Below are 27,003 nucleotides of genomic sequence, written 5' to 3'. Positions count from 1 at the left end.
GTTCCCTGGTAAGAGTTACTCATGTTCATTGTGATTTGAGCCTTGGCTCAGTGTTTTTGTCATTTGCAATGTGTTAAACTTCTCGTCTCCCCCCTCAATTGCCCTTGGTTAAAATGGCTGCTGTATTGAAGCATGTTGAAATCCTAAAAGTATCAACACAGTACAAAGGTGTTTTGAAAATAGCCATCATTTTTGAATGAACTGAAGCTAAAGAACAAAAGCATTTGGAGGTGAAATGATCTGACTAGGACAGCACTGTAGGCAAATGCCAGAGCTGCAGATACTGTAGGTTGCTGCTCGTGTGTGTTGCAGGGTTTTGTTTATTTTTTAGGATGTGGAAAATTTCTGAAATTGCTAAACTCTGTGTCTACTGATGAACGTTTGAGAAGGCTCCATGAGCCTCCCTTGAAAGGATGATTTGTTCTGAAAGAGAATGTTAAAAAAAATGTTGCAGGATGTGAAAATTTAATATCTGTGGATAGTCTGTACAGAAGTACAACTGTACTCTTTTTGCCTTTGTTTGAAATTAGTGATGAATCTACTACACTGTTTTACCATTGAGCACCTACAAGCGTGGTGCTCTGTAAATGAAGGGAAAATACAACAGTGCCACTGGCTATACATTCACATTACATCATTCTTCCCTTTTCAAAATCAACTGTATGCACAGTCTTATCTCCTGAAGTTTCAGAGTCTGTAGATCTCACCCAACATTTTAATTTTATTTTTATTTGCTCTAAGGATATTTGTGTTGCATAAGATGGAAGAATAAATTGTTACATGAAGGGAAGTATTGTGAATGGAAAAAGTTGTTAGGAACTTGAGGGATGGAGCACTGAGTAATTAGTTTATTTATATATGAAGAGCTAAAGTCATTGTATGTATTGTAAACCAGCATGTCAAGCTGACACAGCTAAGAAAAGTATGTTTCTCTTGTATAGTTCTTCCCTTTTGACACCTGGCATAACTTCTTTGATTTTAAGGAATTTCTGCCTGAGTGATCTTGATTAAAACTTTTCAAACCATGCAATTACAAGTTGGCTAAAAGTTGTATTGTTTTTTGTCACCAACAGAGGAGTAGCCCTATCAGGATTGATGAGATGGGATTGTCTGCAGGTTGTTCCTCCTGGAAGCAAGAATATGTTAGACTAATCTAGCTGCTGTCAGTATGAAGTGATGAAGTGTGTGGTTGGGGTTTAAATTTAAGTACTTAAGATTACTTGAGGATAAATGCCTGTTACTGGAAAGAATGGTTTTAGAGTGTCATAGAGTGGCTTTTTTTTTTTTTTTTTTTTTTTTTTTTTTTTTTTTTTCTTCCCCATTCTAATGGTTGGGGGTTACAGGTGTTGAAAGTGCTAAAGAAAACACATTTTAGTAAGCAGTAGAACCAAACCGAATATGTTCTTTTTAGTCTTTTTAGGAGCACATACTTTGGTAGTAATTGCTGTGTGGTAAAATGTAGTTAGACTAAGTTCTTCTCCTAAAGCAGTATGAAGTCTGCAGTTTTAAACTACATACTTGAACATTGTATGATAGGCATAAGCAAAGTAAGATCATGTTTTAGAGGTTAATGATGTTTTGGACTCAATTTATGCAGAGAATGTAGAATCTTTTATAGTGTCAGTAATATTGTTGTAACCATATTGAAGGTTCAGTGGCATTGTCTGTTTTGAATTAATCATTTTAGTTTTGCATTTTGCAAAATAATTTGATTTACACTTTAAGTTCAGGTTCACATTATGCATCTGATCACTCTGTTGCTCATTTCGTGTTCCTGTTTTATGCATATTTATACAATGATATGTATATGATATATGATGTATTTAAATGTAGAGGGAAGGGGATAAAAAAAACCTTTTGCATTTAAAATGTTTGTGTGTGCTCTGTTGGATTACAGTGTATGTGCTTTTCTCTCCCACACCATTCTAGCGAGGCAAATCTGCTCAGTTTAGATGACAATGATGGGTCTTTCAGTCCCAATGAAGAAAAAAAGGTAAATAATTGGTTTATCTCATGGTGAAAATGTATCTTTAAAGCTTTTTAGGTTCTTAAACGGTATTGCGTAGCCGTGTGTCCAGTGTAAAGAAATGGAAGTTTCAGTTGTGTTTCAGGAACATATGCCCAAGCTGTTTATCTGTCTACCCTTAAAATTTTTGTTCCCCTCTTTATCTCAATAGTATTCTGAAAAATATGAGCAAGACTGACTAAGTTTAGACAATTATCATAAATAGTGTACTAAATATAAAATATGTATTGTATTTTGTTTAGTAAGATGTCGTAGTATAGGTGTAGACAGTGTATATTTTCCATGAAATTTGATATAAAAGCAGTTTGAAAATGGAGCCAAAGTAATATTTATATTAATATTTTGCATTAATTTACTCCTTCTAACTTCTACACAATTATACAATTATTTTAATATGTGAATTCTGTTGTGGCAGTCAATTCGTTGTCGACCTGGAGCTATCGGCAGCAGCAGCGATGCCATAAAAGCATATGCAAGGCGAGGCAAAGGTGGAGGCTTCAAACTTCTAAAAGGGAATGCAATTGGCCTCAACATGATGGGAAATAGCAAGAAACTGAGGTAATGCGTTTAATTTATGTGTCCTTGCTTTGATCATTATACAAATCAATACACAATAAACAGAACTTCTAGTCCTTATATCTTGTGTGCTGTGCATTTTAATAAGCTGTAGTGTACTGTGCTTCTGAGTAAAGAGGGAAACCTAGATTGTTAGGGTTTTTTCTCTTAAAAAATATTTAACACCGCATTAGTAAAGTACCAGAAGACTGTTAAAATGGATTTTGAGCATTCAGAGGCGTATTTGTTTGTACCTTACCCATGTTGCCTGCATGTGTTACTGTTCACTCTATACGGTGATAGCAGGTAGGAAAATACTTTTTACATCCCCATCCAGATTCGCTTCTTTCTGTGATGCTGAATTGTCAAGGTTAACTCAGGATGTGTTTTCTGGTTTTGTTACTGCAAGATATATTTTCATTTTGGATTCACAGACTTTTTTTTAAAGATTCGGCAAATAGCCATACTTGTATAGGCCAACTTGAGACTGTCACTTGCATTTAGAGCAGACAGGAACAGTTTTTAAGCATTCACTGTTGTACTTGCTTGTTACTATTGTCCCTAGCTTGAAAGAGACTGCTTTCTTTATTTAGTATATAATAAAAAGTGATATATTCACCTAACTTTCTCAGGGAGTGTTTCATATTGCTAAAGTGCACTCACTTTAAAGGTTGGTAACCTTTGCAGGAAGGAAAAGTTTGTAAGATACCTAGCTATAGATGGGCCAATCATCAAATATCCAGTGTATCTGTAGCTACATGAGGGATGTCCACGTCTTCATTTGTGTGGCTTATCACCATCTGGAAACTGAACTCTAAAGAAGCCACTTCCCTTCTTGTCCCCTCCAGTAAGAGAGGGACAAGGCAGAGACTATGGGTTGAGCTAACCATTTCCTGAAAGCAAACAGCAGTGGAGTAAGAAATGCACAGTGACAGCAGAAATATTAATAACAAAGGCGTACAGAAGTAAAGGAAGGTGCTTTATGCACAAAAGGTGTTTGCCACTTTGACTTAGTTCCATGTGGCATGGGAGAAAGACAAGATGGTGGGCACTCCTCACAGCTGGCTCTCCCCATCCCTGAGCCTGAGACAATGGAAAACAGTGAGAGACAAAACCATGGAAGTGAGATCATCTATGCTGTGCTGCACTCCTGCTCCACTGCACCAGGCTTGGGTTCAGGCTCAGCTCAGACTCACTTCTGCTGCTGCTTTGGACCACTCTGCTGGGCTCAGATCCACACAGCTCTGCTGCTTTTCAGAACCACATCCTGGGGTCACATCTCACAGGAGTGGGAGGGTGCTGAGTGGCAGCAGCAGAAGATGGAATCTGCAGGGCTAATCCCAGCAATTCAGCCCTGATGAGGAGAGGGAGATAAAAATGGCACACTTCTGGGGATAGGGTCCTTATTGTTCCCCCTGACACAACCCCCAGCCTTGATTTCAGAGGGGCAGTGTAGCCGTGCCCACAGCGTAGCCCCAAGCTCTGGCCCCTCTCTGCAGTCAGGACTCTTGAATGCTCTAAGCACTATTGGTTTGTGGGACCATCTTACCATAGCCACGTGAAAAAATAAATCCTCTAAGTTCTGTGTTATATATCTTCTTTCCTGCTGTTTCCTTCAAGCCTGATTTCTTAAGATAAACTGCTGGACTATTATGTGGAACTTAAAAAAGTTTTCTTAAAAGTAAAATTTGCTTATTAATGAAAAGGGATTTTTTAATAGGTTATTTTTACGTTTACACAAATCAGCATTGTACTTCATTTTCCGTGATTTATCTATGCAAATAATGTTTTGTCTTTAAATTTTCTTTTGTATACACAAGAGATTTGTAAGATGATATCCAGATTTCTGCCATGCACATCTTCAAATGTTCAGTTCTTACAGAATCATCTTGGTCATTTTCATTCCTTAGTATTCTGTTCTTGAACCTAGATTTGTAATTGTTACTTTTACCTTTGTGTCTGTCAGGGCTCGTTTGCTCTGTTTTAATATTGAAGAAATCTGTGCATTTACATTGTACTTGTTCTTTGTTTTGAGTACACATTTAAAATAAGATTCCTCTAATTCACTCATACCTACAATTTTCCTTCATCTGGCTATGGTATTTGTAGTGAAATCCAACCTTACCATGTAAGTTGTTTTTTTTTGAAGCAGTCAAACTTGACTGCACATGTATGTTTTTACATATTTTACATGTATGTTTTTTTTAAGTTTTTGTTTTAAGGTAAATAGTTACTGAGGTTTTTTAGATGGTCTACGCATGTAGTTCAGACATTCTGTTGCCTAGATTGGAACTGCCTTCTATTGACAAATAATACAGTATAAACCTAAGACCTAGTAGGATTTATAAAATTCAACTAAAAAGTTAAATCTATTGCATGTAAATGGGCAGCCACCTTTTGTCTAGTACTGAGATGCATACTGAATTTAAATGAAAAATATGCGTTCACCCTTTTCTTAATAAACTGTCGTTAATGAAGGACTTTGTTATGAATAATGGATGTGTATAGACCACTGTGACTGCTTCTCACATTTTGGTCGCTGCATTTTGTGGTTGTGCTCCAAGTGATTATCTTGATTTAATGACATTGGATATTTGTTGTACCTTTCATAATGTGTATCAGTAAAGGTTTGGGCTCTAGTCATTGTAGTGGTGATTGTTGGTTTGTTCACTTGGAAATGCAGAATGGAAGGTGCTTAATAGTTACTCTTTCAGTATTTAGACTCTTCAGCTAGAGGAGATTCTGAAAGTTGATAATACAGTTAAACTCCTAGATTAAATACAAGAAGATCAGCTGTTTGATATTCTTTATCTGTTCATGGTGATTTTATCACAATGTTGGAGTCTTTTTCCATCTAATCTGCAGAATAAGGACAAAAAATTCAGATCAATAGGGCTTGGCTCAAAGGAGTATTATTCTAGTAGAATAGTCCCTAAAATTCAGAGAATAAGAGATAGGAAGAAGGGATATGGAAGTACAGTGAGAAGAAATATCTGCTGTACTGCCAGAGAAATTGAAACCAAGCAAAAGGTTATGATCTGTTACCTGATTGAGCAAATCCAGTAGCAAACCATTAACCTAATTAATTTTGGTTGTACTTTTTTAAGCATGATGTCTTACTTAAAATAGTTTTATCTTTGCTAGCTTTCAGTAACTTGTATTCAGGCCCTTTTAGATTTTCTTTGACAATATTTTGTTAAAACGTTATTCGATGAACAGCAGAATTAATGTAGTCTGTAGTTGAGAGTTTTTGAAATACTGTTCTTCCTTTACTTCTAGCTCCATCCATTTGTCCAGTTCAAGCTTTTTTTTTTTTGTTGTTTTGTCTCTTGAATATGTGGTGGTAAGAATTTCTTAGGATCACCTGATAGCACATGATAGTAAAACCTTGTTTTTGTCAGAGCCTAGGCTTCAAATTATTCTGTGGTTTCTGAGCTAACATTGATGAAACATTTATTGTTAAAATACTGTAAATTCTTTTTAGAATATTTGTTCTTTCATGGAACTTTCTGACCTTTGCATCACCCCGCTTTTAGTGTGTTATACTAATTTTCAGGAAATTGTGCTGAAACTTGCAAACTCAAATTTCAGTTCTGAGGTGGCTGTTTTGCAACTTGCTAGGACTTTATGATTGTATTTTCTGGTGTTTCTTCTGTGTTGGGTATGTTCCATTCAGAGAACAAGATTATGGAGTAGATTGTGTTTTAGAGCTGTCCTAGTTGGAAACATGTCTGACACCATATGAACCATTTAAGTGTGCCATCCAGAACAGTCTGCTGTGACTCAGATCTGATCCCTGAGCAGTCTGTGATATTCTATTCCAGCATCTACTGGAGTTTTCACTACGTGAGTGAGGCAGAAAGCAAAAGTGCTGCTTAACAGTTTTTTTCTGCTGTGGGGGCACACGACAGAGTTTCACAATCATGATAGCTTGGCAAAGGTCAGATCCAACAAACACAATGGTAAAACAGGAGATACATATGCTTGCTTGCTTGCTTGAAGTCCTTAGGTCTTAAGTATTTGAGAGGGCATTCCTGCACTCTGCTTCTGTTTTGTTGTTTGTTTTTTTTTTTTTTAATCTTTTTCAAAGACATGAATGGGAAGCCAAAGAGGGTTTGAGACATTCTAAAGTACTTAGGGCAAGTAGCTGTCAGTTTTTTATTTCTGAGGTAGCAAATTAGACAGAAGGTTGACTGTAGATTGATCTGGATGATGACTGACCAGCTGGAGTTGCATAGCCTTGACTTAGATGCATCTGAGATGAATGTGTTTGCTTTGAGGAGGTTGGTGTTTGCATGGATGTTACTAGTTTTCAGGATGTTGGACTGTTAACTCAAATGGTTTATGATGTTTTTAAATTTCATATTTTAGAGAAGAGGATTTAACCCCTTGGGTTTGATAAGCCTTGTTTTGTTATGTTTGTGGTTATGTTAGGGGCAGGCAGAAATGCTCTGAAAGCTTCTCATCTTGACTTATGTAAGGCTACCAGAAGGGTTTGTAATGCTAAACTGAAATTGAAAAGCACAGTAACAGTTTACTCATTTTCTTCTTTTGGGGGGATTGTAAAGCAGGGATTAGGAACTGGTTGCCAGCTTTTATTGAATTGTGGTACTTTGGGTTTCTTTTCATTGTTCATAACAGGACAAATGGCAAGATAATATTTCTGAGAAATATTAGTAGTAGGAATGATTTTTCACATAATTTTCTCTAGTGCAATTAAAATGTCCAATTTGAAAAGCTGAGTTTAAGCACTGTATTTCCATAGTTTGAGACAATTTGTATCATGAGCATGTTGTCTATTAAAAGTTGTGTGATTTTTGAACATTTCAAGCATAGTATTGTGTGTCCTGTCGCAGCAGCGTGCAGGATAATTCTTTAGGTTTAATGATCTCTGAAGGAGCTCTGTATTATTGAACTATTGTATCTTAATGTCAACTTTTACTAGAGGGAGTAATGGTAATTCATCATCTCTCCATAATTACTGGTATTACGTAATAATGAGATAAAAGTCAAAAGCAAATGAAGAAACCCAAGAAGTGCTAAGATACATTGGTGAATAAGAGTCCTGTTGAGATATGAGTACCTGAGAATCCTTTGTTTTTTTTTCTTTGTGAAATGTGTTGATTTTTTTCAGTTACAAGTCATCTTGCATCCATAAATTTTCTCTGTTCACTTTTTTTTGTGAGGGACATTCCTGAATTCAGTCTGTTCACATTTTGCCCCTTAAGTCATATTAAAGAAGTTAATATTATGCCTTAATAAAATGAGAGATAACCATTTATAACTAATTTTATAATTTCATAAGTAATTAAAAAGGCTGTCTCTTTTCACAGTACAGGGTTGAGTGAAAAAATCTTTACCTTTTTTCCGCAGAAAAAAAAATTGTGTATATTCTTATATGTCCATTTTATTATAGGGCTGAATGTTGATATGCCTGTAAAGTGATCCTAACAATATGTGTTATTGGTTCAGAAATACTTTAATACTTGGTGTTGTGTGTCTGGTCTTGTAAAATTAGGACACCACATGTTTTACCAAAGACTGTACAAACACACCAGAGTCTTTTCTTAAACATTTTCTATATGTTTGCAGTGAAAATGCTCAGAATATCTCTGGTCCTGTAACTGTGGTACATGGCAGACGTTTTCACCACGCACACGCACAAACAGCCGTAGTAAAAACAGCAGCCCAAAGGTAAGAATACTTACTTGTGCTTCTGCAGGTGTTTCACTTGTAAAAATTCTCCCTGGTTCTGTATGTAATGATTTTCCTTATGCTGTGAAGTGTTTTAAGAAAATCACATGGGTGCATTCTTGATTATGAGCTTTGACCTTAATTACTGAAGTTTCATAAAAACATTTAGGAATTACTATCATATAATACTAGAATTTAGTAATTTTAAAGAACATTGGCAGGTAGTAGGAGAGCACCTGCTAATATAAATACTTTGAGAAAATACTTTGAAATAGACAACCATAGTTTGCAGTAGAAATTCACTTAACTGGCAACATGATCAGCAACTGCTAAGTAACAGCACCTTCAGCTTGTGTAAGATCCATGTAAACATTAAATCATAGATCTGAAGATTGTATATCATCTGTATATATAGTGTAAAACATAAATTGCAACATCTAACAAAAGCAAGGTTTTGCATCTATGTAAATTATTTTTAGAAGGGATGGCTGGAAACCAGGGAATCTTACTGAACTATGCTGAATTTAACTTAATTGATTTGAAACTTGAAACCCTGTCAAACTTCTGTAAATTGTAGGGTTGGTTCTAGGTGTTTTGTACCCCTAGTGTGTTTCACAAACGTATTAGATAGCAACTGTTTTAAGGAATTTTCTTTCAAAATTTATCCATTCAGAGCTCTTTTTATTTATGAGTTCTGTGGATTTCCACTCTATCATGAGTGCTTTATCCTGTCTGCATTTTGTAGCTTCCTTCTTCTTCTATCTTTTTTTTTCTCGGTTTTTAAGAATAGATTTTTTAGGATGATGGGATTATATACAGGCATTATCTTTTTGGTTTTTTCATCCTACTTCTCTCAGTTTGATTTGCTGACTTCAGAAAAAGAAAGCCCACATTCTAATGTGAATGAATGATATGATCCAAACTTCTATTAGAGTAATCTGGCATTGAATAAACAGACTGAAAAAGGAATTTTTCAGTCACAAAATAATAGTCATAGAACAGTTTGTGGTGAAAGGGACTTTAAAGGCTATCTAGTCCAATCCCCCTGCCATAAGCAGGGATATCTTCAACTAGATCAGGTTGCTCAGAGCCCCATGCCACCTGACCTTGAATGTTTGCAGTGATCAGGCAACTACCACTTCTCCAGTCAGCCTGTTTCAGTGTTTAACCCCTCATTGTAAAACACTTGTATCTAGTCTGGATCTACCCTCTTTTGTTTTAAACCATTACCCCTTGTCCTATTGCAACAGGCCCTGCTAAACTGTTTGTCCCCATCTATCTTTTAGGCCCCCTTCAAGTACTGAAGGCCACAATAAGGTCTGCCTGGAGTCTTCGTTTCTCCAGGATAACAAGCCCAAGTCTTGCAGCATTTCCTCTCAGGGCAGTTGCTGTCTTATCCTGTCCTTGAGGACTTAGGCTGTTGCCTCCTTCTGTTTCCAGCAGTACTGTAGTCTGTAAATGCCATATAGGTGTATGTATATGTGGTATATAGGATGGACATTTCCTTCCCCTTAGTAATAGTAGATGCAGTAGTAGGTATCTCTTTTCAATTCTTTAAATTTCTTGCCATCAGTGTGAGGCTGATGATTAAAAAAATTGGCAATTTTTACCATGAGTTAAGCTGAAAGATGGGGTTGATGTTACCACTGTGGTTTAGACTGAACCAGCTGTGCTTTTGCTTGCATGAAGTCATTTTTAGAATATTTTTGTTCAATGTCCCATAGAGGAAAATGTGGGCCATCTCTAAGCATTCATGCTCTTACCTTTCTGGTGGGTTTTGTTTGTGTGTGTTTGTGCTCGCTTTTGTTTATTTGTGAGAGAGGAGTTGCTTGTTTGTGGGGTTTTTTGTTATTTTGAAGGATAAAATTTTGATTTACAGTGCTAATGAAAATGATTTGAAGTAAGCAAAATCATACAAGACTGCTCTGATTGTTAACTTGATAATTTTCATGCACTTGATTAAGCCTTGTTGTGAAATGGTTCTTCAAGCATCCAGTTGAAATGGCTTCATCTTAGCAAGTTCAGTGCCACAGGTTTCTTCAACCTGCTCCAGAGATTCTTAATCTTCAGTGGGTGTTGGATTTGCCTGCTTGCCTTTCTTGCCTGTGGGATTTACTTCTTTTTAAACCTGCAATGTAATGTGAAGAAAAAAGGCATGTGTGACGCAGAAAGAAAGCTAATGCATAACATAGGCAAGCTGAATATTGTGTGCAGTAATTGGATAGTAGTCATCTTGAGTGTTCTAAATATGTTTTCTCTTAGGATTGTTATTGTAGCTCATTTACATTAGCAACAGACAATTAACTCTTATGCTAGGAATATTTTTGGAGTTTTAGAGGCAGGAAACAGTCATAACACTTCCAGCAGTGCTTTGTTACTGGAGGATATCAGAACCAGCATGATCTAATTGACTGAGGGTGAGCTTTACATAGGAACTTTGCAATGAGGTTTAATTCCAGTAGCTTCTGACTCAACTGACTGCTTTCTAAAAGCTTCTAAATCTGTTTCTGAGTTAGAGGACTGAAAATTAATAAAATGTGGCTTCCTGACAGACCTTCTTTAAAAAAAATAAATAGAAGAAGAGAGATTTCAGGGCTGCTTGATGTTGAAAACAGATTTCTGAGTGAGAAGGCAGTAGTCAGAAAAAAGCCAACTAAAATAGGACTATGTAAAACTGACCATGATATAAAATTCCAGACCATATAAACTGTATATTATAGTTTGGTCTTGTATTTTCACTTGTGTAGGAATTTTTTGATACCCTCTTTTGGCTAGTCTTTACTGACATTAGGCAGTAGTTGAGTTTAAAAGTAAATGCTGGTGATGATTCCTCAAAAAGGACTATTTGCAAAAAATGTGAGTGCAAACCAAGAATAACATTCTAGGTATATATCAAGACAGAAGAGCTGATAGCATGGAAATTGAGTTCTAAATTTTTGAGTTTTGTTTTCCTGTGCTAATTTGCAGGTGACTCAAAGTTGTGTTCTGTTAATTTTTTGCATTTGTAGATTGTTTTATGGTGTGGTGATCAGAAACAACATAGGGAAAATTAATTTTATCTAATATATAGATAAATTATTATATATTAATGTATTTTATCTAAAAGGTTCTTGAAAGCTTAACCAGAAACAAAAACATTATTAAATAAGTTGAGCAACTTTAGTCTCTGACACTGATGTAACAGATTCCATGACTTACACTGGCTTCTTTGGGTGGGGATGGTGTCACATGGGACAAGCTGATTATGAACTCAGTTATAATCTCTATCAAGCTCAATTTTTGTATGATTTGTACTGCATTTCTTATCTCCTGCAATTCTTTTGCACATACATGTTACAGTCTTTTTGATAATCTCTTGGACTCATATGTAAAATGCAAGTTTCTAGCACACCAAAATTTGGTATTTCACAATAATATTATGGTAAATATTCATGTTTTTTCCAGTGGAATCTGGGGATGAAATTAAAATTTGTTAATGTCTGATACAACAGATTTTCAGATATAGCTTGCTCTCGTGTTGTAGTTGGTTCACACTATTTTGCTTCATTTAAAGCATAGTTCTGTCTTATGCTATGGACTGACTGTTCTTCCAGACTTGGCATTGAAATAGCATGTATGTACTGCATGTTTAACAAATCTTATGCATGAGCTACATGAAGCAGTAGGGACAGTGATCAATCCAGAATTCTCATCTCTTAATCTTCCTGAGGTACAAAAATGAGAATTCCTTTAAATGCATTATATTGGTGTGGAATTTTAAAGCAAACAAATAAGTCATTTGATGTAATGACAGTCCATAGTGTCAGGCATTCTGGGAGTTCTTTTCCTGCTTTTAAATTTCCTTAGCACTAGGTGTGTGTTCCTTAGCAGAGTGACTCTTTGAAGCACCTGTAAACAGTTAATCCAAGTTACATCTAGCTGTGCAGAGGATGCAAATATGCAGGGTATGGCTCCATCCACACATGGTTTGGATCTGACTGGATTGATAAACTGGAGGTTACCTGCACAAAAGCAGTGTTTATTGTTAGTAAAGGCTGGCTCCAGCTAGGAGCAGCTCTCCACCTTCACACAGCACTGGCTCATTACCTACCAGCCCAGTCTTTAAGTTGTCACAGTCACATTCAATTTTGAAGTCCTTTTACTCTCTTCCCAGAGCATGTGGAGATGGAATGCACTTTCATACTGCACTCTATAGGATTATCAGGACTGCATTCTTACCTGCTTTGCTTCCACTCCTGCTGTTTTCTGAGTAACAAGAGAATTAGTTTGCTCTATTCTTGTGAACGTACTTTTCACTGTTTGTGAAAAGGAAGGGAGGATGAGTTTTTATTACTGTGTAGTATCATTACTCTGTTTACTTTGGCTGAAGTAAAACAGGAAACAATTTGAATTTGTTCTGTTTTAGAATACAGTTAATGTAATGCATGTATGTCAGAGGTTTGTTAGGCTTTTGATGTTTGGGAGGAACAGTCACACAGATTAAAAGATTACAGCATTCCATATTGTAAATTTTGAAAAGACAGAAGATATGTAGATGCTATTTTCAAATTGTCTGTGTGCTAAGCTTAGTTAGATTTATTTTTATATCAGTCATGGTGTACAAAGGACCAGAATTGTGAGCATCAGCTACATTAATTTCTGTGTTAACTCATGTTAATGGAGGTGCTGGTAAACTAGCGGCTCTAGTTCCTAGGTTCTTTTGGGAGATTTTTTTTTGGCCTCAACCTCAGAAGGAGGTTTCCATTTATCCTTCTCTAGCCTATCCATATGGTTTGTTAAATATTTCAGGACTGTTGCTGAAATTTGTTTCTCAATTTAAACACTTACATATTTTTATTAATTGGAAACAAGTTCTTACTTAATTCTTTTCTCTTTTGCATGGCAATTAGGGATTGTTTTAGTGGTTGACCTCTGTCTTAGAAGTCTTTTCCAACCTTAATAGTTCTGTGATTGGAAATGAGGCTTGATTATAATTAGTGTATTATAATTCTATCTTAATGGCTTCTGCATTGTAAGTGAATTGAGATGACCAGGTTAATTTCAGAATTAATCAAATTCTACTCATTGAAAAAGAGTCAAGTCAGTGTAGTATTTAGACCACTGACTGTTGTTGTCTGTGAAGTAGTGTTTGTGCACTTCTAATTACTTTGACAAAAATTTGGTGAAAAAGTTGTAATGCTTGTTTGACAGACTGGTGAGTGAAAGCCAATGAAACAGTTACAATTTATATTTAATAACTTTTGCATTTAGTATGTGCAACACATGTGGGGCTTTACATCTTATGTGTTTTTTTCTTTTTTCATATTTTAAGCAATCTGGACCGAAAGGAAAGGTAAGCTTACTGTTGATCAAATGAGCATGGCAATAAGCATTAAGAAAATTAACTGATTGAGTGCTGTATTATTTTAGTTAAGGAATATTCAATCCAGTCAATCATATCTACTCATATGTGATAGTGGTTGATTGTTTTTAGTTCTGTGTTTATTATTCACTTACTCACTTTTATTGAAAAAGGACCTTTACATCCATCTGTAAGAAATGTTGTGTTGCTGTGAATTTTGGGTAATTCTCCGCTGGAAATTTATATATCCAGTGCAAAATTGCATAAAGATTCTCTGGATTTTTAAGAATTCAGTGCTAATTCTTTTTGTAGAGAAGCGAACTTTGTGTAATAGAATGGTTCTAAAGCTTCTTGGTGAAATGATTTTGAAGCTCTTAGTGGGCTTTTTAACAGCTCTCACTCCATCATCTCAGCTTGGTTTGAATTGCATTAAAGATTTTTACTGCATTACTGTGTATATTTTGTTCATGAAGTGCATATATTAAAGCAGTTAACAGAAAATGTATAGCAAATCCTGAGACAATGGGTCTTTATTGTTCATTTCGGGCTAATTTCTCACTTGTTTTGCATCTGGTTTACTGCTAAAAAATTTTCTTATCAGTATGAAATACCATACATTTATTTTTCTTCATATATAGCTTAAATTTATATGTTAGTGGAAGTGTTTTCTTGATAGTAATGAAGTAATTGAATTTTTGTAAATATCCTGTCTGTGTAGGTGGCTTTTGGCAGTATGAGCTTGATACCGGGTTGAATTGTTTAAAAGTATATATAATGTTTAACTGATAATGATGTAAATAGCGCAGTTCTTTCTGAATTTAGGATTTTCTGTGTTTATTTCAAATTCAGAAAATCAGGCAGTTCTGTTTTACTGCCTTTTGTTACTTCTTAAAAGAACTATCAGATAGATAGTCATCAGCCAGTTAGTGTCACTGTATGGCATAGAAGAAAAGATTTGAGTTCCATGCTGGTGTGATCTTAATTTTTTCATGGGGACACCTGCTGCTTCTTCATCCAGTACTACTGGATATGTTCCTTTTTCTTTGCCTGCTTTTTGTTGTTGTCCTGGCAGGGGTAGATGATGTAGGCAGGAGCTGCTAAATTTAGCTTTAATCATTACTGTCATGATAAGTGCAGCAGCAGCTCCTGACTTTCTGGGCCTAATGGGGTTGCTGACCTGTGTTCTGAAAACCCTGTTCCCTGTGCTGCTGCTTCTCTTTTCAGCCTTTGGCTTTTGTACTCTGCTCTTCCTCTAACACGTGCTGAAGGTAAATCTCACCTCAGCAGCTTTGTGCTTCAGTCTTATTGTGCTTTGCTCTCTTTTTGTGTGATGATGTAGAAACCAACAGCCTGCCTGCAGTGCTACATCTCCAAATAACGCATACAGAAGCAGAGGAACGGCCGAATGAGGCAGCCTCGCAGAGAGCCAGGCTGTGCATTAAACACAGCTCTTGTGTAAGCCCTGCACCTCAACAAAATTAGCAGCTGGGGCAGCCTTTTTGATGGGGCTTGTACCAAATCATAGGTAGCACTCCCTCCCAAATTCCCAGATCCAGATGTTCCTTCATGTTTATTTGCTTTCTGGCATAGACAAAAATTGTGGACCTACCCCTTCCCTGCATCATCACCCCCCCCCCCCCCCCCCCAATTTCTGGTTTTTGTTTTCCTAGAGAAGAAATTTTAAGTGAAAATGTCACTTTGTCTGGACAGTTTCATAAAGGTCTGTCTACCAGGCTGGTGTGAAGACACTAAGGTCCAATTCCATCAGCAAGAGAACACAGCAGTAATAATGAATCTTTGCTGAAAATATGAAATAAGTGACACCATTCTGTCTGGGCAAAACACACTTACTCAAGAGTATTGTGGCATCTCGCAGTTAAAATATGTCAGAAGTTCATGATGCTGCACAGTCCAGACTGCCTGAGTATTTCTGTCTGGTGTGTTGCACAAAAGCTTGATCTTTCTTGCTCCTGTAATCAGTGTTTTGCTGTTTGGTGCTTTACTACTTCCTGAGATTGCTTTTTATCAAATACTTGTCTACTTCCCTTGCACTTAAAGGTATCAAAAGTTCTTATAATCTAGGATATAAACAAGATGCCTAAAATTGTTTCACCTCTGAGCATTGGCTTTTTTTTAACTGTTAGACATAAAATGTAGGTAATCTTGCATCATGATCAGCTCAGCTGTTTGATCCCTCAATTATTCCCATTTAAATGGAAGACTTAGTTTTGATCAGGGTTTAACAGAAAGAAGGTAATTGTTTAGAAGTGCTGTATATTCTTAAATCTGCTCTAAGATTTTTTTTCTTTTCCAGATAGTCCTTTTAAAGGTAGATATAATGTTTGCTTTAAAAAACAACCAATTTCCCCTTCTGTTTCTACACTCACACATAATTAAATGGCTCTCTGTACAAAGTATTTTACTGGAGAAGGTATTAATGGATCTGCAGCTATTCAGGCAGCAACAAACACTGTGCTCAGAAGGGCAACTTTGTTTTCAAGTCTGTAAAAACTTGATGGTGGTGTGCTCTTCCTTTCTCTTTATGGGTTTTTCAGGAAAGTAGCAGAAGGTGCCTAAAGTTGCTGCCCTCTTGTGGAAGGGTTGTCACTGTCTCCAAGAAAGCATTATTTGTTCAAAAAATTTTTTAGCTGAAATCTCAAATTAAATAGTCTTTAAAGTTATCTTCACTTTTCTTTCTAATTCAAAGCAACTTCAAGCCTGACCTTGAATTGCTACCCACACTAAAGTGTGATGGGAAGCCTCAGTTGTCTTGGAGCTGATTTTTTGTGACTTGGGTTTGGATATTAATGGTTCACTCTGAGTGTATGAGTTCTATATTGTGGGAGAGGAAAGATACACTTTATTTTCTGCTACCACTTCTGTGTTCTTGCAAGTGTTTGGCTGTTTAGTAGCTATAAATCTGAGTCCATGCTGCTAACATAAAATTCAGATGGGGCTAGATAATACTAGTGTATTCTGATTTATTGTAAAATAATTATTCAGCCTTATATGGTAAATAATGAATTTATCATCTTAATAAGATAAGTATGTTTTGCATATTAAAAATGTAGTAGAAATGTATGGTTCTTAGAAGAAAAATTGTGAGTTAGAAATGTCCAGGGACCTTGAATTGTGAACTACATTTTAAAAGAAATTTTAGTACTCTAAATCTGCCATATTATTTGCTTTATTGTTTGCTTTCAATTAAATGACAAGTAGTTTCAATATTGTTTCTCTTAAATATCATTTAAGTTTTAAATATTTTAGACATCTTACAGAAGATAATTTTTCCAGAAGTAATTATGTTCAAAACAAGATTTACTGTTGTGAAAAACTAGTGAAAAATAGTTATGACACGTGACACAACAGCTTGCACACCCTTACTGCAGTGTTTATATTTTTCTAATCTAAAATGATGTTACAGCTTTTTTTTACTTTTTAGAATGTCATGAGCTTAGGTTTTGATAGTACAGCTTCTCATAATGATGAGTTTGAACTCTGCCTTTTATTTCCTCTCATTCTGCTGAGAGTAACTCCATGTGTTTGAATTTTTAAGGAAAATTATATAAAAATACAGTGCATTGAATTTATGAATAAATATTTGTACTGATTTTCCAACTTTAATTTTGAAAATTCTGGGCTAGAAGGATTGTTCCAGAAACACATTTGACACAATCAGTAACAAATAAATTACATAATCTGTCATCTGTGATGTGTTTGCCAGCAGTCATGATAAAGTACTATGACATCTCTAGATTCTGAGTAGCCATGCTTGTTTCTCAATCCTTCTTTCTGCCAGAATGTTCTTTAAAGCTGCAGCCTATCAGCACAGTCAGATGTGTTTGTTATTAGGTAAGAAGTGTCTCAAAGGACATTGTAGATTAATCTTGTTCCAAGATATTAATTAATAATGCTACCTACAAATGCAGAAAATTCAAAGGTTTTATCATTTGATGCATTAGGAAATGCTGTGCAGAAAGAAATAACTGAAGCTAAAGCCTTCTTCAGCCATAGCCAAACTTTTTGTCAGATGGGTCCTCAAAATTTAGCTGTTAGTGGTGATGTTACTGCCTGCAGCTGTTGGCTTTGCCCCCTTGCTGTTGATTAATGTCCTTGTAATCAGAGGTAGCAGTATGGGACATGTGTGACCCATTTGCAGCCAGTGCTTAACTTTCCAATAAACCCGGTTTCTGGTGAGTTTGTTGACAGGGCCTCCCATGTTTCAGATGTGTGCCATCCTCTGTTATGACAAGAATAGTAATCTGAGCCGCAGTGCTCAGAGCTCTGAGAAAGACAAGTGCTACAAACAGTAACCCACATGCACTGGGCTTTAGGAATCCTAATTTGCTATCAGCATGATTTGACACACATGCCTGTAAACTGAAAACATCTTCCAGGAGACTCAAATCTTGCAATAATGCCATATATTACATTAATTTGCACAAAAATATGTGTTGTCTATATTATGCAAGTTATACCAATAAAATACTTACTATCCAGTAATTTGTCTGTATTACAATATTTTAAAAACAAATATATAAGAACCACATCTGCTGTGTTGTTCTTTCTCATTTTTGGCCATAACAGTTTTTGATATCAGATCTCCTTCCTCTGTTTTGCATCTTCTCTTCCTGTTTCTTAAGTTATGGAACTTGTGGAATCTACTTCAATATTAAAATAATATTTGTTTTTATTCTTGGCTTTTGAAAGTATCTGTCTTGAATTTCATGAATGAGGAGGAGGAGGAGATGCAGGCTTCAATATTTGGAAGCTTGTGTGTAAAAGTGACAGACTCCAGAACTATTGATTATTACAGATCGGAAACACTGTTCATTATTTAGATCAGAAACACTTCCAAAGCATTGATTGTGGCTCATAATACTTTTTTGTGTGTACAAATAGCATGTAATAGGAGAAGTTACTTATTTGTAGCTTTCAGATACATTTCAGGTTTGTTTTGTTCATGTATAATTGTGACTAAATTATAATGGTGTCTGTTAAAAGAACAACCATACGTCTAATTCATTTTCCAGAAAAGAATACCCACCTCAGCTTCAGAAAGTGGAGGCAGACCACATTAGGTTACCACGGTCTCAAGGAGTAGGTAAGTTACCTTTAGAGTTCTCACTTCTTCTCAGCAGAATAATTTTTTTAATACCTGATTTGGGTGGGTGTGTTGCCAAATCTTATACAACCTTTAGTATATGTACTTACAGCCTTAGCTCATGTTATTCTAGTTTTGTACAAGTTTGTGCATGAAGGGATGATTTTGCCCTTCTTGACAGATTTCTGCAACTAGTTCAGTCATGTAATAATTTTAAATTAGGCTTAGTTATTTTAAAAGTGTAGTTATTAGGCTAGTTATTTTAAAAGCAACAGAAATAGGGAACATTTGGGATCATAAAGTTGGAGATGGAACAGATCTCTAGAGTTAATTAGTCTGAGCCCAAACCCCCAGCTTGTTTGTGAATTATTGTTGAGGAACTTCTGTAGCAGTGTTAGTACAAGAAAAATGCTGCATAGTAACCAGCACTTGGTATGAAGTGTGTTCATACACTGAGGGAGTTAATAGAAGAACCAGCATCAGCTCCGTACCTCAGCTGAAACATGCTCTTACATCGCTGTTAGATGCAGCAACCTCACTGTTGGAGGTGCAGTAGAAAAAATATAGTTTGGTTTCAGGTGTGGAAATTGTGAAACTGGAAAAGAAAATACCCTGTGTGTGTTTGTTAAGCCTTGTTAGCATGGATACAGTCTGTAAACCTGCTGCATAGGTTTACAGCTGCACAGTCGCCTGCACTGGCACGTTCTACTGTGCCATTTTAGGTTAATGTTAAGTAGATCTTCAGCAGTACTACTCTAAAGTAACTTAGGGAAAAACCTCACCTGTTTTTCATTCTTTTTCAAAAATGAGCCGTTCTTTAGTTTTGAGATGTCTTCTCCTAGTGGGATGTTTGTGAGACCTTCAGTATGTATATTGACACAGAGTTCATATATATTAAAAAAAATAGCCTTAAAACAATTTCTGTGGTATAATAGCATAATCTAGCATCCTCTCCTATTTTTGGCAATAGACCCTCCACTTGATTTGTAATGAAGTTAGCATAGATTTGCAAATCCAAAGCTTCTTGCAAAGATATAAGATAAAAATTGTCAGTGAGTGACCCTGCAATGGTATTACTAAAACTACATTTTGAAGTTACTTTGGGGAATGCTGTTTTTTAGTCATACAACAAATCATGATACGTTTGAAACAGTGTAGATTTTTGGGGTTTAAAAATGTGTTTGTGTTTAGTTCAAGTTAGTGTATGTAAAAAAGTAAGATGATCATAATTATAACAGTATAGGAGTGGACATTTCTTGTTAATGTTTTTGCATCTTTTCCCTTCTAGACAGTGTAATGGAGAATACAGATGACTCTGAATCAGAATCTGACATTAAAAGAAAGGTGCGACAGAAAGGTCATTGCAAGTCATATCAATCTGACTTGAGTCTGTCTTCTGCTACAAAAAAATGCTTAACTCAGTCAACGGTAGGTTATATTTTAAAAATATGTAAACTCTTGTTGAATTTTAAAAGTTGTTGCATATTTTAAAAACAGACATTCAGGAGTAAAACAAATCGAGGTTTTAAAAGTCGATAGAGTTGGGAGGAAGATTTACATAATTAAAAAAAGTTACAGTGATAGAGATCTTTAAGTGCTAATATTCCTGCTAGTTGTGAAATATTTCTTTTCTGACTTGAACAGACAGAAGCTGCATTGAAAAGAAAAGGAATCTTGATTTTATTGAATAGCTGACCGATAAACCAGAGATTGATAATTTTAATTTGCTGAAATAGAGGAATAATTTTTTGCTCTTTGACAGGTTTTTTTTTCTGTGTCATGATTTTCTATACTCAGAACAGTAAAGATTAAAGTACTGCAAAGATGCAAGTATTTTTTATTAAGTTGCTCACTTTTTCAGTGGGAATAGTTCCTTAGGTATCCAAATGGCATTCTCTGATCTACATGCAACCAACCAGGATGTTTCTGTCAGGAACTTGTTTGAATATCAAATGTAAGATACTTTGGAAATTGCTTCAAGGCTCTCTGTAGTTTCTCAGTTTCCCAGGCTACTATGGAAGTTTCATAATGCACACATACAGGTCACATTGTTTGACTGTCAAAGCAAAACCTCCTGTGAGGAGTTCGTGGTTTAAAAAAAAAATAATTCTGTGATTTTTATATATGCTTAGCTTTTGTTTGAAACACCTGCTACCACTCCTTGGCATTTCCATTGCTTATTTAATTAATTAATGTGATGTTAATAAAAAAACTGGTTTAAAATTTTTGGCATGTAGTTGAAGTAGAGGGGTGTGATTACTCTATCCTTAAGATCATCCAGGTACTCTTGTTGCCTTCTCTTGAATATTTTTAATGTCTGATTGAAATTCTTCAATGTGATAAGGAGTATCTTTCTAAGAACTACATCCTGTAACAGCACTGAGGCACAATGCTGGTTTACATTGTAGCTTGGTATCATTCCACAGCTCAGATTGTAAGGGTCTGATGTATTTTATACCCTTGAGTTTTTTTCTTCTGTTTCTCTACAGTATGTGTAGCTTTGTTAAATTACAGAAATTTTGTAAAAATATGTTCTCATTGTATGATTTTGATCTTGAAATTTGGGGTTTGAAATTACTTACCACACTTGTGGAAGTCCTCTTTTGGAGGTGTGTTCATGGCTGGGAGAGTGGGGAGGGCTGTAAATTGTGAAAGCTGTTTTCAGAGTAGATACTGGAAGTTTTTGGTGGGATGGAGGTGTTTGTTGCCTTCAGTAGTTCACAGTACAGTGGTTATGTTGTTTGAATTCAGTGCTCCAGGAGAAAATAACATACACTAAATTTTCATCTCTAAAGATGTCCTGTATTCACTTTGGCACTCATTCTGTAGTTCATATATTATAGAAGTCCAAGTTCTTCACTTATAATACAAAACTAAGTGGGACCTAGTGAATGTGAGAAAAACAAAAGACATCTGTCTTTGTAGTGATAGGATACATTTTTCCTTGTAACCCCTGCTTGCTTCTTGAAAGTTTGGGGAACTCCTATTCCTATTTTCTTCTCTGTGACACATGACTCTAGAGCAATAATATGTACTTGGCCTTTTCTTCATCTCCCTTGAGGAGTGAATTTTCCTGCATGTCTTTCCAGGCTGTTAAAAGATACCTTGGAAGGATGGATAAGTTGAGCCTACAAGGTTTCTTCAAAGCCTACAAGGTTTCTTCAAATCCTCTCCAGTATTGCTCTAAGGATCTGTAGGTCATTTTGTCCCATGGAACTGTTTTTACAGAAGTAGTGTAATTGGATCATCTTGCTGATGGATATATGTATCTGAACAGTGTGGAGGGTTTTGTTTATGGAAGAAAATACAAGAAGAAAAATCTGAATTGTCCAACGTGAATCACTTTAAAAAATTGTAACAAATTACATTTGTTCCTTTTAGAACATTTTTCATTTTCTTAAATGTAATAAAAAAATTAAGCTGTCTTTTAATGTTTGCTTTCTCTACTTACTGTAATGGCTAATGTCGTGTTGCCAGTTTCCAGTGGGTATTATGAAAAATTTTTCACCAGAAGGGTTTTCAAGCATTGGAAGAGGATGGCCAGGCATGTGGTTGAATCGCTATCCCCAGAGATATTTAAAAGACATGTAGATGTGGCACCTGGGGATATGGTTTAGTGATGAGAGTTGTGTTAATAATTGGACTTGATGATATTAAAGGTCTTTTCCAACCTAAGTGATTGTATGATTAATTCTAAACAGAAATCAAGAACAATATCTGGAAATTGTGTCTTTCTGCTTACAATTACTGATTGTGTGTTTGTTTCTCCTTTAGCTTTTGGAACAGATTGATTATTCTACTGAATGCCCAAATTGTGGGAGGGCAAATGAAAATCAGACCAAATGCCGACATTGTGAAAGTGCTTCTGTAAAGGATTTGCAAAGAGTGTCCAGACAAACTGTAACATTAAGTGAATCTGTGGGACCTTTATCACGCTCTTCAATACATCAGAATTCACCAGGGCAAAAATCTTCAGGTACAGGGTTCAGCACAAAGAAGTTTTATAGTTCTGCTGTTGGAAAAGGTCCAGCGGATATTCTACTGAGTAACGAGGTTGTAGGACATTCTATGTTACGACAGAATGGAAAAATTGGTCTTATAACTGGGACAAAAAATCCTAAAATTACAGGAAGCTTAAGACAGAGGAGTACAAGACCATCTGAATTAAATGATCCAAGTAAGTACCTTTTTATGAACACAGCCATTAGCTGGAAACACAGAATATTGTATAGTGAAGGAACTGTTTGTGCAGGTTTACATAACTGATGTTGCATGGAATATTTTTGTGTGTGTTCTTGGGAAAGTGGGACAGAACTTTTAATAATTTCCTTTTTGTATGCAGAGGTACTCTTCAAGAAAGGTGAACACTGGGGAAAACAGAAATTATTTTGTGAATTTTTTCTTTTGTTTGTTTTTAAAAAAAAATTTATGTTTGGGATATTGGAAAAACCAGTATTCTTAGCAGAATTCCATCCTTCATTTGCCCAAGGGGAAAGACAGTATTTGATTCTTATTTTGTGTTTTCTTTCCTGTTTTCTTTTAAACTGTTTATCTATTTAAATTTCATAATTTGTAAAATGTTAATTTCTCTGCTTTCTCTTTGTATACTCAGTAAGCAGGGAGGATGGAGTAAAGGAAATTATGTGTCTGGTTCTGTGCTTAGTTTATTAGACCATATTTTCCTGCTGATTTGAATGATTTCAGACATAATTTCTCTTGTCAGTTTTTAGGTTGTATTACTTACTGTCAGTTCTTGACTGAACCACGTTCACTTCTGTCTAGAGGTAGATTAATGTTACTCATTTTTTGTATAGTTACTTAAAAGAAATCAAAAACAAGGCAGAGAGTCCTTGCAACCAGATTCCAAATAAACATTAGTAAAAACATAATATAATTATATATGTGGATTTTTTTTGGCCCTGCAGGACAATGACATGAATTATTTCTAACGTATTACTTGAAAAGAAGTTTCTGTTATGAAAAGATATAGTGGTTGAGAATGTAACATTTTCTGTTTAGTTGTTTTGTCTAGTGATGATGATGAGGACAAGAATAGTGGCAGCGCTAGGAGCATGGAAGGCATTTCACCTCATCCTGCAGATTCAGCCTGCTCCTCCCTATCTCCTTCTACAGGAAAGGTGGAAGCAGCATTAAAGGAAAACAGTTATGGAATAGAACAGAGAATAGGTAGTATAGAAATTGCCAACACACTAGCAAGAAAAGCCAAAAATGAAAAAAGAAATTTGTTACAGAAAAATGTAGTGGTTGAGAATGTAATATTTTCTGTTTAGTTGTTTTGTCTAGTGATGATGATGAGGACGAGAATAGTGGCAGCGCTAGGAGCATGGAGAGCATTTCACCTCGTCCTGCAGATTCAGCCCGCTCCTCCCCAGCTCCTTCTACAGGAAAGGTGGAAGCAGCATTAAAGGAGAACAGTTGTGGAATAGAACAGAGAATAGGTAGTATAACAACAGATACAGAAATTGCAGTCACACTACCAAGAAAAGCAAGAATGAAAGATCAGGTACTATTTAATGCTTTGTTTAAAGAAAACAGAATCAAATAATAAATGGAATATGTGAAGGCTTGTTTTGTATTGTCAGAAGTTGACTGTGTTTGATTGTTTTTCTTACTCAGCAGCTCATCAGGTAGTCTCTCTGCATACTTAATACTGGAAACATAAGAAAATGTGTTCATTACATTTTTACAAGCATTCAAAATTATTTTAATTATGCTGTTAAAATAAATGCTTCTGTGTTGAATGTTTACTCTTCTGAGACTGGACAGGAGTTCTCTGTGAAGCTCAAGGTCTCAGTTTGCAGCAGAATGTCAGTACCAGCTGTTGCCTGTTGAGACTTTCTGAAGTTAAACATGAAAAGAGACACTGGGATCAATAATGGTCCTTCAAAATTAAAATGCTTTGACAACTCTAGCAGTTTATAGCACTTATGTTAGGACTTTTGTGGTGCAGCTTGTGTTTTTTAGTTGAGTACTGCTGTAAGAATTGGATAAGCAAAGACAAAAAAATACTCCATGAGCACACCTTAAGTGTGGCCAAGGGGGAGAGTTTTTATACTGTGTTAAAAGCCATCTCAGTAGTGACCCACAAAGAGGAATAAATTCCATGTGGCAATTGGTAGTGGAATAATGGTGCTGATTAAAACAATTCCTGACTCACTTGTCCAGTTTCACTATTGAGAGTTTGATTCAACAACAGAATCCGATCAGATTTCCACTTCTTTGAGTTAGAGCACTAAAGTACTGATGCCAAAACCTTCTTGCTATGTTGAGATTCAGAAGCCATCATTCTAGTGCTGTAGCTGATGAAATTATGGATGTTTATAATATGTTGTATAATTAGTCACCACTATCAGTATGAAGCTGTGAACCTCCAGCCTGCAATAAAACTGTGAGGCTCAAAGCTTGGATTATAAATAGTTCTTGAATTAAGTTATTCTGGCAGTATGTGCTGAATTAACTGAAAGCATTGCATTGTGAAGGCACTGGTGTCTGACTTCTGAAACTCTCTCAAATGTTTTTTTTGTATATCCATATGTTCCTGTTCACTAGTCTTTACAAATCAGTTCTAATACTAGATGTTAGATTTTTTTAGAGTCCTAGCTTACTTTTGAAAATGAAGGAAATAAAAAAAAAAATTGTGAAATATAACACAAATTTCACATTGATTGAATTAACCTACCAAGATTTGGAGATATCAGAGCAATTTTCTTAGATAGAATAGAAAAAGCTTTATTCAACTTTCTCTCAAAATATTAATTGTTTACTGAAGAGACTAGTTGAATATAGCATCACTTCAGACTTTGCTGTTTTATTGTTGGTTTCTGATTTGTTTTGAACTTTTAATAACATTCAGCCAGTCCAGCAGACAAAAATGAAAACCTCTTTTCAACAAGAGACCTAGGAAAACATTTTAATTACAGGGATTTAGAATCCCTAGCTTCTTCAGTGTATAAAATGAAGGAAGCATCCAAAAGTAGACTTTGAATTATTGCCAAGATAGGTTAGTCATTCAGGACTTTGAAATAATTTTCGAAATTTAGTCTTAACAGAATCCCTTAGAATGTTTTTCTGTGGGAGTTTAATTGCATTTTGTAATGAAAATGAATGTTTATTTATGGGCAACTTTATGAAATAATATAAATACCAAAGAAAAGACTAGTGTACAGAAAATCCTTCAACAAAATAGAGCAATATAAGCAATACAACAAATTAGAGCAATATAAGCAATACAAACAAATAAATATATTTATAGGCTGGCTATCAGCAGGCTTTATTTCATTGCAATAGGTTTTTTGGTAAGATAATTCTGTTGGTTAACAGGATACTTCATTGAGATTACAGCTTAAATTAGCATCTAGAGACTTTCCTTGAACTGGGGCCAAACACCACATGGCCTTCTTTCAATGTTTAGTCTTCTGACCTTGGAATCTATCCTAAAACCATCTTAGCTCTGTAGAGATGCCTTAAGGAAGTTTGATTGTGCTTATTTATTTATGTTACTTGAAGACTGTATTCTGCTGACGTGGTGATGCAGTGTACTTCAAGAATTAGTTACCAAAAGCTTGGGTTAACAAAAACAGAAATAAAAAATAAAACCACCAGCATTGTGGTGGTTTTACAGCATTAGTGCTTTTTTATCTAAATAAAACATATTAAAAATAACTTTGCTTTGCTAGACTGCGTAGTGTTTCCAAAAGATAAAAATAAATTGGTTTTGGCAATTTAGAAGCACTATTTGTGGTTTGGAAATGTCAGTAAATTGTCTGCAAGTGTCAGGTTACCTTTTATTTTCTTCTTGAATGTAGCAATATTAACATCTTCAGGTGTTAAAAAAAGTCTTTTAGGAATTATCTCCCTTCTGCATATGTTTGAGACGGATGCTCTAGTAAGTAATCCTGTTGACCAACAGAAAATTAGCTAAACATTTAGTCATTAGTTTCAACGAGCTTGATTTAGCAATAAACCTTGGTGAGACATTCTGAAACCTGAAAATTGCTTTTCAGTTTGGGAACATTGTGTCTAACACTCCGATAAAACGGCGCAAAGTTATTTCTCAAGAGATGGTAACTGAGGCCGTAGCTGTAAATTACCAAAACTCCTGTGAAAGCGTCATCCTGAACTGCCGAAGCATTCGAATAGGAATGCTGCGCAGAATGGTCGTGGAGCCTGTGATTGTGAGTACCCTTGCTCTTGCACAGCTTGCTTTTCAGGCTTTGATGGACAGTGAATTTTTGTATTTGAACAACATAATATTTTGCCTTT

General features: G+C 35.6%; 1 protein-coding gene across 3 annotated transcripts in view; it reads left to right on the top strand.

Moving 5' to 3' along the window:
* SENP6 (SUMO specific peptidase 6) overlaps nt 1–27,003 on the top strand; it is a 72,305-nt gene that overhangs the window by 22,952 nt on the left and 22,350 nt on the right. For 2 of the 3 annotated variants that reach the window (XM_063152889.1, XM_063152891.1), the window contains 9 exons: nt 1,930–1,993; nt 2,442–2,584; nt 8,174–8,275; nt 13,587–13,607; nt 18,650–18,720; nt 20,009–20,148; nt 22,495–22,897; nt 24,012–24,244; nt 26,745–26,915. In XM_063152889.1, the coding sequence (XP_063008959.1) occupies nt 1,930–1,993; nt 2,442–2,584; nt 8,174–8,275; nt 13,587–13,607; nt 18,650–18,720; nt 20,009–20,148; nt 22,495–22,897; nt 24,012–24,244; nt 26,745–26,915 (1,348 nt within the window). The remainder of the gene's footprint in view (nt 1–1,929; nt 1,994–2,441; nt 2,585–8,173; nt 8,276–13,586; nt 13,608–18,649; nt 18,721–20,008; nt 20,149–22,494; nt 22,898–24,011; nt 24,245–26,744; nt 26,916–27,003) is intronic. The other variant, XM_063152890.1, reaches the window with a different exon arrangement.

Source organism: Melospiza melodia, chromosome 3 (assembly GCF_035770615.1).
Source record: "Melospiza melodia melodia isolate bMelMel2 chromosome 3, bMelMel2.pri, whole genome shotgun sequence".
In the NCBI taxonomy this organism is placed as follows: Eukaryota; Metazoa; Chordata; class Aves; order Passeriformes; family Passerellidae; genus Melospiza; species Melospiza melodia.
Note: the sequence above shows the minus strand (reverse complement) of the source record. Positions and strands in the feature narration are given on the sequence as shown.